Genomic DNA, 13,975 nt, shown 5'->3' with positions numbered 1-13,975 from the left:
TTGGAGGGGAAAGGAGTTCCTCATTAATGTTATGTCATTGGAGAGAGACAGGAAACAGTGGGAAGAAGAGGCCGTGGATTTGGGGTATGTGGGGTTGTTGACATAATGGAAAGGGAGTAGTTGAGTTCAGAAAGGGCTGGATCATGTTTAGGCAGAAAAACAGATTGAGTTGCAAGCAACCACTGCTTCTTTGATCACCATTTTCCATCTCTGTTTGTAACCAACAAATAATACGTAAAAGTATGTATGTGTTCCCTTTCCCAATAACTGATTTTAAAACTGAAACAAGTTTGATAAATGTTTATTGAACATCTCTTTTGTGCCATAGACAATGGTGTGTGCATTGCAGGGTTAGTTATAAAGGAAAACTAAGAACAATCTCTGGGAGAGTGAGATTGCTATCTGGTGAGAAAAAGAAATCACAGATAATCTGACCCTGAAGAGACAGAATTAGGTTTCTCTTTAGAATTGAGTAAATATTAGAACATAGGATTTTTAGTGGCAATAGAAAATACTCTCTGCCTGTTTTCTGGTGCCTGAAATTCCCTTCACATGGAAACAATGTTTTTATCCTTTAAATTGCAATAATAGATTTAAAATACTTGAGAAAGATAATAGATTTATTCCTAGTAAAGTATACTCAATCAAATATAAGCTTCTAACATAAAATTTTGTTGTGATTCAAGAGTAGCATCAAAAGATATAAAAAGTATTTTATTAGACTGAGATCCTTGTTATCTTTTGTTGATAGGGAAAACTGTCTCATTCATTCCCAGCTCAAACACAGTGCCACTTCTTGCTATTGACACTCCACATTATTGATAATGTGGACAAATATATCACCTACACTGAAAACCTGGTAAGATTTACCAGATTCTCATTTCTCTGGTTTAATTTGTTTGCAGATGGATAGTGGAGCAGGATTTTGGGTCTGGAGTAGATATTTTTCTGCCAACACAGTGCTGTTTAGCTGGTTTTAAGAACTAGAATGTCATTTACATTTGAAGTGGTCTTTAGCCCAACTGTGGATGGGTATTTCAAGTGCTGGGTTATTTGTTAAGTTCTTCCCTCTACTGATTTTTTGGGAAATTTAATAGAAACCCCAGCTACCATGTGAGTGAAAATCAGTGAGAAATTATGTTCTCTGTCACAAATGTATACTTTTTTGGAAATACACTATTCATTTTTCAGGAAAACAAGATCTTCAAACCCTTTCATTATGAATGGGGTTTGGTCTCCTTTCCCTTGAATCAAATATTTTTCAGCTAAAAATGTGTTATGTGGCTCAAATTTATATTACTAAGTATTAATAAATAAGCAAATTTATTAGTAACTCTTCAGAAAGCATACTTTATAATTTTCAGACATAAGGACATAGTAGCTTTGGAGTCACCTTAAATGATTAATTAGATCCATTCAGATTAGACTGTGTGCTAGTTTGGAGTGTAACTTGAATTTGTGTGTACAGTATGGAATTTGCTCAGCCTTTGAAAGTAGTTTCTGGATTGATGACACATCTGTACTTTTTGGTTTCCTTACTTGAACTCTGTCTCTTCTCTGACAGTTATGTTGCTCCTCTATTCTTGCCTTGAAAAAGCTATCTGAAGTTGAGTTCCTCTTCAGAATTTAAGTGGAAAGTAAAAAGTACAGGTCACACACACAGAGAATTTCATACGGGTATTCAGTGGCATATGAGCCAAGCTTGGTAGCCTTTTGGAATAAAATAGGCAACTGGAAAATCTGATTCTGAATTGAGGGCCTTGTACCTTTATGAAAATTACTTTTTAGATGGGAAATTGAGAAGTTTCTGGTCAGTATCTTTTTTGCCATTGGCCCAATTCTGTTCAGGAGTAAGGGGTTTAAATTTTTAGGCTTTTTGGTTCTCTAAGGAATGAGACTTCCGGGAATTCCCTCATGATCCAGTGGCTAGGAGTTGTTTTCACTGCCGGTGCCTGTGTTCAGCCCCTGGTTGGGGAACTGAGATCCTGCATGCCATACAGCATGGCCAAAAAAAAAAAAAAAAGAGAGAGAGAGACTTCCTTACTGTATGAGAGTAATAACTAGGAAAAACATTATTTAGCTTGAATATGTCCCTAGTAAATATTGATACATGAAACTATTTCATATCAAACTTTCCTACAGGTGGTAACGAGGATTTGTCAAGGATCCAGTGTTTAAGCCAAATTATTCACCAGCCATTTACCAGATGAGTTCTGTAGCCTTGGCGCTGCTCCTTACGCTGCAGGGTTGATTATAAAGATAAGCTGTAGTCCCTGCCCCAAATAAAGGGGAAGGGGCAGTATTGAACAATTTGGACATACTATATGCTTTACTCGTATTTATTTTGACACTTAATCTCGTAAATCTATTGCTAGATAGCCCTGTTTTTCTAATGGGGGAATTGCAGCTCAGAGAGGTGAAACCACTTGGCCAGTAATTAATGGATTTGAACCCAAGTCTTTCTCACTCTGAAATTTTACACAAACTGCCCTTCTGAAAGACAGGAATAAGTATAGTCAGGCTAAATATGATGATTGCTAGATCACTGCTATAACAAAGTGTTAATAAGACAGTTCACAAAGAAGAAAAATCCTATCTTTTGTGAGGGATCAGTAGAGACTTTGTGAGGGGAATTTAGTTTGACCCTGAGAAGAAAGGAGAGACTTGGAGTTAGGAATCCATTTTTATCATCAGAACACCCTTATCTGAGAGAGACCCCAAATATACATTTTGGGTTTGAGAGAGTTGCCAAGCCCTGTCTTTAAGGTTTGGGTTAGAATTCTAGGGTTCCCAATTCTTTTTTTTTTTTTTTTTTTTTGCGGTATGCGGGTCTCTCACTGTTGTGGCCTCTCCCGTTGCGGAGCACAGGCTCCGGACGTGCAGGCTCAGCGGCCATGGCTCGCGGGCCCAGCCGCTGCGCGGCATGTGGGATCCTCCCAGACCGGGGCGCGAACCCATGTCCCCTGCATCGGCAGGTGGACTATCAACCACTGCGCCACCAGGGAAGCCCCCAATTCTGTTTTTAAGACCCCAGTCTTAACTATAAAGTTTGTAAAGGTGATACAGGAGTGTTTGCTACACCCTATATAGGACCACGATTTGAACTTGTTTTATTGACATCATCCCATTTTCTTCCCTCCCTACCTTTAATTATATTGTGGTGGGAATTTGAGATAGGGTGTCTTCAGGCTGATGTGAAATAGTTCTATCCCTTCAACTTCAAATTTGTACCAGGTGGCTGCTGAATGATTGGAAATCATTGACTTAGCTTGGAGACTCCAGACTTTGATAAAATGCTCATACTTTTAGACAGTGTCCTGTAGTTTGGGGAATAACTCCTAAAAGTATAAGAGGGAAGGGAATGACTGGGCATGGGGAGATTTTCCAGGCTTATGAGGTGGCTAGAGAAAAACATATCATTCTGTTTAAATCTTGGCTAGAGAGCCTGTTAAGTGTTTGGGGCAGGAAAAAACTAGGTTTGTGGCCTAAAATAATCATACAATAGTCCTGATAGGCTCTTTCTCTCTGCCCCATTCTCCTTGGAAGGAGGAAATTAGAGTTCATATTTATTTAAAATAGTTGCTCCTCCATCTTGAAGTGATTTTTATAAAAATCTTAATTCTGAGCAGCCAGCCTCAGTAAAACAATTTTGCCATCTCTTGGTTACTTGAACGACCCCCAAATAAAGGTAAATGAAAATAAGACTAACTGCTTTTAGACCACAGTGGTCTTTCCTAAAGTTCTGTAACCATTTTTCCTAAAGGAATGGAGATGGTTCCATTTATCTAGAAGGGATTATTACTGTGTCAGTCTGTGTGTACGTACACATACATGTTTTGTATAGGTGCTTCCCTTCTCCCCAACCCTTTTAGAGTTGATGGCTTTATCCCTGATTGTTCAGTATAATAGTGTGCACATTCACTAAGAGAGCTTGTGTAGTAATGCTTGCTTTATTTTTTTTTCTCTTCCATTCTTGTTTTATTTTTTACTTTTTTTTTTCCTTTGTGATGTGACATTTTCAGCTGATGTATTGAAAGCAAATCCTTCTAATTTGGGAGCCCAGATCACAAGAGTGAGTTTTTCTACTAGTGTCTTTAGCTGTGTATCTTTTTTTGTGTGTGTCTTTCTACCCTTTTCCCCTCCCAATTCAAAAAGATTCAAAACACATTTCATAAATATTAGATAAGAAAATTCCTCTGTCTGTTGCACATCATGCCTTTCAAACAAAGCAATGTCCACTTTATGTTGGGTCAGATTCCTTTTCCCAATGCTATTGTAAAAGCATAGGTTAATATATGTGTTTTGGTTTGTTTGCTTTTATATTATCTAGTATGTTGAAAATAATTTTAGTTACATCTTCATTGCAGATAGATATGTCTGGAGTCTGTCATCAGTGTGTCATAACGTTGTTGTTTTTGTTTTGTTTTAAGGAAAATTATATATAGTAGCCTCTGAGAATAAAAGACCCATTCTTTTATCAGGATTTTAAGTAATACTTTGACTTGTCTCTACTCTCCCATCTCATTCCCTGGATGTTCCTCTCAGGGCCGTGAAGGAATGAAAAGCCACACGTATTACTCTAATTTCAGCAGACTGACCAGATGAAAGTGGTCAGACTGGTGAGCTCTGAACATGCAAGCATTGGAAGATGGTTTGTTTGATTAGTTAGCAAGAAAACGGTTCATGATGAAAAGAATAGCACCTTTTTATGGTGAAATAAAAGTATGCTTTCTATTAGTCTGAATGATTCAGATAACCTCCCCATGTAAGCTGTACATTGCTTTTTAAGATCTTACACCTGGGTAATTTTCTATACTAGCTTAACCCCTTTCTGTTCTCTTTGGCTTGTGTTACTACAATTTAACTCATGTTCTATTTGTCTAGTTTTGCATCCTGGAAGAGCAGGTGATTAAATAGTCCCTTTTCTTTTCTCCTAGTGTTCTTTTCTCCTAATGTTGCTTGTTGCTTCTGAAATTATTTAATTTTACCCAATAAAGCAAATGGTATGCTGTCCTAATTATGAATGCAGATACTCCAAGTGCTTTACCCAAAGTAATCGGCCATTGTGTTTTCAATTACCATGAGAGTATAACAATGTATTCTACACTAGCGCTATAACCATTGATTATGGGTAAATATTCTGAAAGCCTTGCTTTCAGGATCCCCAGGTTATTCTAAATCACCCACTCCCTGTTCCTTCCTTTTGTTACCCAGAGATTGAAAGATCTCAAGCAGAGAGAGTTTGCTCGAAACGTCTCTTCAAGATCCCGCAAAGATGAGAAGAAGCAAGAGAAAGCCCTACGGCGGCTCCACGAGTTGGCAGAGCAAAGAAAACAAGCTGAATGGTGAGGACATTTTCTCTCCGAGGATTCTACAAATAATTATAACCCTTAAGATTTAAGAATTATAATCCTTTTTTTTAAAATTGAGGTATAATTGACATATAATCCTTCAGTTTTTAATAGATCCTTCTTTCAAACTAAAAGCGTATCTATACTTGGAGTATAACATATTAAGAATATGCACTCCTGAGGCCGTATCCTATGATCTTTGTGACCTTAGTTATCCAAGCTCCTTGCCTCAGTTTCCTTATCTGTAAGATGAAATGATAACAATTTATTTCTTATAGTTGTTGTGAGAAGTCATTAAGTTGTTATATCAAAGTGCTTATAAAAGAGTTCCTAGCACATAGAAGATGCTCAGTAAATCAGTAAATTATGCAACAATTATTATTCCCATTCTCCAGCTTATTTTTTTTTGACTGCCCTGCACGGCTTGTGGGATGTCAGTTCCCTGACCAGGGATTGAACCCTGGGCCATAGCAGTGAAAGCGCCAAATCTTAACCACTAGACCAGGGAATTCCCCTCCAGTATTATTCTTATGTAGAAAAGCATATACATCACAGTATTCTACTGGGGCACAGATTCAAGTGTTGTAACTGCCTTTTAAGTACTATAGAGTAGAGTTAGTACTAAACATTAAAACCTAGGAAATTCTATCCATTTATTTCTCTGCAGATTCCTGCCTTCTTGAGTGTTGTTTTTAATGTTCCTTCATGGTTCTTGATGATAAATTTGGGGCTGGTGTTTAGCCTTAGGTGGAATTTATCCCACCTAGGGCTGAATTTCCAAGCGACTAGACTTTGGGGACCCAGTCTTTGAGCATCTGAGAATTTGTGAGGTATGTGCCTCAATCCGAAGGACTTACGTCCCTATGTTTGTTTTTAATGGCTGGCCAGTAACAAAGGAGGAACTGGTTACAGTGGAAGGAGAAACTGTGATTGTGGCTTTTAAAACTTTACAGCCAAGTTGGGGCCAGAGTTTCCAAGGTCATAGACTCTCTGGATTTTTGTCTCTGGATCCTTTTACTTATTTACTTTTCTTTTGTTTTGGAGGAAGGAAGAAGGGAAAGAACACGTATAGTGTAAGTTTTAAAACAGAATTAACCCATGAGCTCTAATGTTGAGTTAAAATGCCTATTAAACTGGTTCTGATTCCTTCTTTGGCAGCTCTTTATGTAATAAACACATTCCTCTTGGACTTGTAGCAAGGGTACCTCCTTAAAAATATATATACTACCTCGGACTTCCCTGGTGGCACAGTGGTTAAGAATCCGCCTGCCAATGCAGGGGACACGGGTTCGAGCCCTGGTCCAGGAAGATCCCACATGCCGCGGAGCAACTAAGCCCGTGGGATAGGTTTTGTGACACAGTGAGAGTATCTCTTGCTACCCAAATCTTGTGGGTTCCATCCTGCAATAACAAGAGTTCATATAGCAAAGGGGTACCATATTATCCAAATATATTTGGTCCCTGAGTTTAGGGCAGCTAGTAGCTAGGGTTTAGATTAAAAAGACTTTATCCAAATAATTGTCTTCAGTTCTTGAGGGTGGCATGAGAGATACCTGTGTAATCCACACACTGTAAAAATTTCAGACGTGACAGGAGTTTAAAACACTGGCTTTCAGGTTCCTTGGTGCTCCTGTTTTCAAAGCTGAGAAGGTCCTTGGTAGAATTATGATCATTGTATGGAATGCCCAGAAAGTATCACAAAACCAAAGCTAATGCTTGGGCATGGTGCCAGGAGATAGGCACAGGCTCTTAGTTTCTATAACAGACATACTAACCTAACCACAAACCATCATAGTATAGCACAGTGGAGGTTTCTGACTGTGTTCAACTCAGGGAATAGGCACTTTTTTTGTTGTTGTTTGTTTGTTTGCGGTACGCGGGCCTCTCACTGTTGTGGCCTCTCCTGTTGCGGAGCACAGGCTCCGGACGCACAGGCTCAGCGGCCATGGCTCACGGGCCCAGCTGCTCCGCGGCATGTGGGATCCTCCCGGACCGGGGCACGAACCCGTGTCCCCTGCATCGGCAGGCAGACTCTCAACCACTGCGCCACCAGGGAATCCCTAGGCACGTATTTAAAAACTGAAATTTGAAAGCACAGAAGAAATTGAGGGTTTTTTTGTTTTGTTTTTTAGCTGTATGAAATACAGTTGATCCTTGAACAACGAGGTTAGGGGTGCCAGTGACCCCCAGCCCCCACACACACTCACACATCCACACAGTCAGAGATCTGTGTACAACTTTGTAGTCAACCCTCCGTATTTCCACATCCACGGATTCAACCAACCGCAGATTGTGTGATATGTATTGAAAAAACAATCTGTGCATAAGTGGGCCCTCGCAGTTCAAACCTGCAAACCTGTATTCAAGGGTGAACTGTGCAACCTTTGTGAATAGATGTTCGGCCATATGTTTGATAGTAGGATGATACAATAAGAATTGAGAGTGGATACAGGACAGGTGGGCTGTACCAGACGGTAATGATAGTGTATTTGAATTGAGAGGTAAACCTCAGTTTTTATATTTTAGACAGCTAAGGAAGAAACAGCAGTAACTGGCTATCCTTGCGAATGTAGCTTGGTAGATTAGTAGTGTGAGACTTTGCCTAACCTCACTGAGGAAGTTCCTTTTGTTAGCACAGGGCTGGGGAATGACCACCACTCAGTGTCTTTTAAGATCTGCCTGTGATGAATGGTCAAGCATAAGGGATTAGTATCATATAAGAAGTATGAGGGACTTCCCTGGTGGTCCAGTGGTTAAGACTCCATGCTTCCTCTGCAGGGGGTGCGGATTTGATCCCTGGTCAGGGAACTAAGATCCTACATGCTGCGTGGGGAGGCCAAAAATAAAAAAAGAAGTATGAAATGTTCCCTAAACCTGTTTTTTTTTGTTTTTCATTTTTCTAAACCATTGTGTAGTGCACCTGGAAGTGGTCCCATGTTCAGACCAACCACAGTGGCTGTAGATGAAGAAGGTGGAGATGATGATAAAGAAGAATCAGCGACAAACAGTGGCACAAGTGCCACTGCCACTTGTGGCCTGGGATCTGAATTCTCCACAGATAAAGGAGGCCCTTTCACTGCAGTACAAATCACTAATACCACTGGACTGGCACAGTCTCCTGGGCTAGCCTCTCAAGGCGTCAGCTTTGGCATTAAGAATAATCTGGGGACCCCATTGCAAAAACTGGGAGTGTCATTTTCCTTTGCCAAGAAGGCTCCTGTCAAACTCGAATCAATAGCATCAGTTTTCAAGGACCATGCAGAGGAAGGGACCTCTGAAGATGGAACAAAAGCTGATGAGAAGGGTACAGACCAAGGACTGCAGAAGGTGGGAGATTCCGATGGTAGCAGTAATCTCGATGGTAAAAAAGAGGATGAAGACCCTCAGGATGGAGGGTCCCTTGCCTCAACATTATCTAAGTTAAAAAGAATGAAGCGAGAAGAAGGAGCTGGGGCTACAGAGCCAGAGTATTACCACTACATCCCCCCAGCACACTGCAAAGTAAAACCTAATTTTCCTTTCCTACTCTTTATGAGAGCCAGTGAACAAATGGAAGGTGATAATAGTACACACCCAAAGAATGCCCTAGACAGCAAAAGAAGTAGTTCTCCCAAGCCTAAAGGCTGCATCAAGGTGGCAGCAAGCCAAGGAGCAGAAAAGACAGTTGGTGAAGTCTCTGAACAGCAGATGGAAACCAGTGTGGCTGAGCCCTCAGAGCCTGAAAGCAAAGCTGAGACAAAGAAGGCCTCAGGAGGGGATGTAAGTGAGCATAGTTTAGAGAGTCAGAGTCAGAAGGATTCAGAGATCCAAATGTGTGAGTCTAATCCTCCTAAAGAAATCTCTCAGGCCACTCCAGCAGGGAAAGAAAGCCAAGAGGGACCCAGACATCCTACTGGTCCCTTCTTTCCAGTTTTAAGCAAAGATGAAAGCACTGCCCTCCAGTGGCCATCAGAACTATTAATTTTCACGAAGGCAGAACCCTCCATTTCTTACAGTTGTAATCCTTTGTACTTTGACTTCAAGCTTTCAAGGAACAAAGATGCCAGAGCTAAAGGGACAGAAAAACCAAAGGATATAGGAGGCTCCTCAAAGGACCATCTCCAAAGCCTTGATCCTAGTGAGCCAAATAAAAGCAAAGAGGAGGGAGAGAATGTAGAACATTCTTCAGGAGGCAGAATAGATGCACCTGCTCCAGGATCTGCCTGTAGCGGCCTGAATAAGCAGGAGCCTGGGGGTAGCCATGGGTCAGAGACAGAAGACACAGGGAGAAGCCTTCCTAGCAAGAAAGAACGATCTGGGAAGTCCCACCGACACAAAAAGAAGAAGAAACACAAAAAATCCAGCAAACACAAACGGAAACACAAGCCTGACCCAGAAGAGAAAAGCTCTAAGGCAGAGTCTGGGGAGAAGTCTAAGAAGCGCAAGAAGCGAAAACGAAAGAAGAATAAGTCATCAGCCCCAGCAGATTCTGAACGGGGGCCCAAACCAGAACCCCCTGGTAGTGGTAGCCCTGCACCACCAAGAAGACGGCGGCGAGCCCAAGATGATTCCCAGCGGAGATCCATTCCAGCTGAAGAAGGGAGCAGTGGCAAGAAGGATGAAGGTGGAGGCGGTGGCAGCTCCCAAGATCATGGTGGGAGGAAACACAAAGGTGAACCTCCAACTTCATCCTGCCAGCAGAGAGCTAGCAGCAAACGGAGCAGCCGATCTAGCCATCGAAGTCGACCCAGTAGTGGAGATGAGGATAGTGATGATGCTTCATCACGCCGGCTGCACCAGAAGTCTCCATCCCAGTACAGTGAGGAGGAGGAGGAGGAAGAGGAGGAAGAAGAGTCGGGCAGTGAGCATTCCCGTAGCCGCTCACGGTCTGGCCGGCACCATTCCTCTCGCCGTTCCTCCCGGCGTTCTTACTCAAGTAGCTCAGATGCTTCTTCAGACCAGAGCTGCTATAGTAGACAACACAGTTACTCTGATGACAGCTATAGTGATTATAGTGACCGATCACGAAGGCACTCCAAGCGCTCCCACGACTCTGATGACTCAGACTATACCAGTTCCAAGCACCGGTCCAAGCGGCACAAATATTCATCTTCTGATGACGACTATAGCCTCAGTTGCAGCCAGTCCCGAAGCCGATCTCGGAGTCATACTAGGGAGCGCTCAAGATCCAGGGGCCGCAGCCGCAGCAGCAGTTGTAGTCGCAGCCGGAGCAAACGGAGAAGCCGCAGCACCACAGCCCACAGCTGGCAGCGGAGTCGGAGCTATAGCCGGGACCGCAGCTGCAGCACCCGGAGCCCTTCGCAGAGATCAGGCTCCAGGAAGGGATCGTGGGGTCACGAGAGCCCTGAGGAGAGGCGTTCTGGTCGTCGAGACTTCATTCGCTCTAAAATCTACCGCTCCCAGTCTCCCCACTATTTCCGATCAGGCCGGGGAGAAGGCTCCGGGGAGAAGAAGAAAGAAGATGGCAGAGGAGATGATGGTAAAGGGATAGGCCCACCCTCCCAGAACAGCAACACTGGCCCAGGAAGAGGGTCAGAAGGTGACTGCAGCCCTGAAGACAAGAACTCTGTCACTGCCAAACTGCTACTGGAGAAGATCCAGTCAAGGAAAGTGGAGAGGAAACCCAGTGTGAGTGAGGAGGTGCTGGCCACCCCTAATAAAGCTGGGCTCAAGCTCAAGGATCCTCCACAAGGTTATTTTGGGCCCAAGCTCCCCCCTTCTCTTGGCAATAAGCCTGTCCTTCCACTGATAGGGAAGCTCCCAGCTACCCGAAAGCCCAACACCAAGAAATGTGAAGAGTCTGGCTTAGAAAGGGGGGAAGAGCAAGAGCAGTCAGAGACAGAAGAAGGGCCTCCAGGGAATAGTGATGCCCCATTTGGACATCAGTTCTCCTCAGAGGAAACAGCTGGCCCCTTATCAGACCCACCCCCAGAAGAGCCAAAGTCTGAAGAAGCTACTGCTGATCACCCCGTGGCTCCGTTAGGCACCCCAGTGCACTCTGACTGCTATCCTGGGGACCCATCCATCTCCCATAACTACCTCCCTGACCCCAGTGATGGGGACACCCTCGAGTCCCTGGATAGTGGCAGTCAACCAGGCCCTGTGGAATCCAGCTTGCTGCCTATAGCGTCAGACCTTGAGCACTTCCCCAGTTATGCACCTCCCAGTGGGGAGCCTAGTATTGAGTCAGCTGATGGGGTTGAGGATGCTTCCCTAGCCCCACTGGAAAGCCAGCCCATCACCTTCACTCCCGAGGAGATGGAGAAGTACAGCAAGCTCCAGCAGGCCGCACAGCAACACATCCAGCAGCAGCTTCTGGCCAAGCAAGTAAAGGCCTTTCCCGCCTCGGCTGCCCTGGCCCCAGCCACTCCAGCCTTGCAGCCCATCCACATTCAGCAGCCGGCCACAGCCTCTGCCACCTCCATCACAACTGTTCAGCATGCCATCCTGCAGCATCATGCCGCAGCTGCTGCTGCCGCCATTGGCATTCACCCCCACCCTCATCCCCAGCCGCTTGCCCAAGTACATCATATCCCCCAGCCCCACCTGACCCCCATTTCCTTGTCCCACCTCACTCACTCGATCATCCCTGGCCATCCTGCCACCTTTCTAGCTAGCCATCCCATCCATATCATTCCCGCCTCAGCCATCCATCCTGGGCCCTTCACCTTCCACCCTGTTCCACATGCTGCCCTCTACCCTACCCTACTTGCCCCCCGGCCTGCTGCAGCAGCTGCCACTGCCCTCCACCTTCACCCACTACTTCACCCCATCTTCTCAGGTCAGGACCTGCAGCACCCCCCCAGCCATGGAACATGAGTTGGGGGATACGAGCCCAGGTAGGGCCAGGGAAGGTGACCCATAAATCTTCCCTTGGGGTGTTGAGCCATTAATACCAGCAAGTAGAAGCTGGAATGGGCAGTGTCTGACAGCCAAAGAATTGAGTTTTGGCTTGCAGGGGTGGTTTTAGATTTGAGGTTTGCTTTGGGTTTACTATCAGGGATTTTTTTCCCTTTTCCCCTTTCTGTTTGTCCCTCCCTCTCCTGTGTTTCTAAGCTTGGGAACACCAGTAAGTGCTACCCACCCCTCTTTGGCAACATCTCCAAACTGTTGAGTTTAGATACTCCCCTCCTCTCTACTTTCTATCCTCTGCACTTGTCTATAAATTTTAAAACATTTTCCTCCTCTCTGGCTGGCGGGTTTTCCATCTGGTCCTGCCTTATCAGTGTCTTTGACCTTGGTGACCTTATTTATCCCGGGTGAAGTGGAAAGGGAGTCTGACCTGGAACCAGGTGCCACTCAGGCTGTCATTCGATCCACTTCCCACACAAACAGCCACACATTTGGCACTGTTGTCCTCGTGTTCCTCATCCCAGAAGAGACATCTGCATATCCCAGAAAAGAAGATCCTATCGTGAATAGAAGCTATGCGGAACATAGTCACCCATGTGCTTCCCCAGAGAGGAGCTCATGTGTCTGAAGGGTGTATTTTCTTCTGTCATGTTGATGTTTCCTTCTTAATTTATAGGATTTTTTAATGTAAAAAATTGCACTGAACTCTATAAACGTAAATGCTGCTTTTTGTAGCTCATATAAAAAAGGTTCCATATTTGTAGTATACTGCAATAATATTTTTTACATCCAGCTCTTTAAGTGATCCTTGTTCTGGTGGCTTTGTGTAAATATGTTTGCCCTAGTTGAATTAAGAAACTTTAAAGGTTATAAAATGAAAACAAAAAAATAAAGTATTTGTTTTCTGCTAGATGCAAAAATGACTAAGCATGTATATTTTATCAAGCTCATGTATTTTTTGAAGTTATGAACTATAAAAACGTTAAAACAGAAAAAGGAACGTTGTTTAACATTCTTTGCAGAGACAAAATTTGTAGTAAGTGGTGCCCCCAGCACTAGAATTTTTGAACTAATGGGCAGCAGTCAGCTGGGGGTGCCAGAGGGATACTCAGTTACGACAGAGTCTCCCTCACGTGCTTCGCTGTTTTATACAGAGAAACAGGTGCACCCCACAGAGGAGGAGAGAGAGATTCAAGAGCTTTATTCTCTGGAAGCAGTGAGATTCAGTATGATTGTCCTGGGGGATTCCTGGGTTTCAGGGGTGCCTGTCCCAGGCAGTCCATTTGCCTTCCTAGTACTTAGCCCCCTCTGACAAAATTTTTTAATGTGCCTTTTGGGTTGGCTAGAAACTGAAGTAGAAGTAGACTGGAGGGTGATAGAGTTGGGACAGTTTTTCCTCCTCCACTTACTGGGAGGTGAGCACATTTATAGATTCTGCAGATTGTTTTGCTTCATTGTTTCCATGCCTTCTACCCAGCTTAGTTTAAGCAGTAAAGATACCTTTTTTCTTTTCTCCCATGACACTTATCAGGGGAAGTACCACCTCAATTCCTCTTCCTCCTCTTCTTGCGTTTCACCCGGCTCTCAGACCTAATTAATACACTGACCCAAAGGTGTTTATATTGTAGGTCTCATCTTCTTTGGTGTAGTTAGTACTTCCCTGTTTGGCATATCCCTGCCTATTCCTGTGGCTAGAATTGGTTGGGTGGTCACCTGACAGGAAAAACAAGCCCTTCTTACGTGGGCCAGGGCTCTGTTCTGCCTTTCTTCTT

At 43.8% G+C, this 13,975-nt stretch overlaps 1 protein-coding gene across 6 annotated transcripts in view; it reads left to right on the top strand.

Moving 5' to 3' along the window:
• The window catches only part of GPATCH8 (G-patch domain containing 8), a 94,510-nt gene extending 80,655 nt beyond the window's left edge, over positions 1–13,855 (top strand). For 5 of the 6 annotated variants that reach the window (XM_089901307.1, XM_089901305.1, XM_089901304.1 and 2 more), the window contains 2 exons: positions 5,215–5,345; positions 8,267–13,855. In XM_089901307.1, the coding sequence (XP_089757433.1) occupies positions 5,215–5,345; positions 8,267–12,170 (4,035 nt within the window). In that variant the 3' untranslated portion in view covers positions 12,171–13,855. Of the gene's footprint in view, positions 1–4,022; positions 4,073–5,214; positions 5,346–8,266 lie in introns of all 6 variants that reach the window. The other variant, XM_089901310.1, reaches the window with a different exon arrangement.
• Positions 13,856–13,975: the final 120 nt, after the last annotated feature.

This window comes from Delphinapterus leucas, chromosome 19 (genome assembly GCF_059928025.1).
Source record: "Delphinapterus leucas isolate spDelLeu-1000000601 "Yukka" chromosome 19, BTC_Dleu_Yukka2, whole genome shotgun sequence".
Taxonomy (NCBI): domain Eukaryota; kingdom Metazoa; phylum Chordata; class Mammalia; order Artiodactyla; family Monodontidae; genus Delphinapterus; species Delphinapterus leucas.
This window is presented reverse-complemented; position numbering and strand designations above follow the sequence as displayed.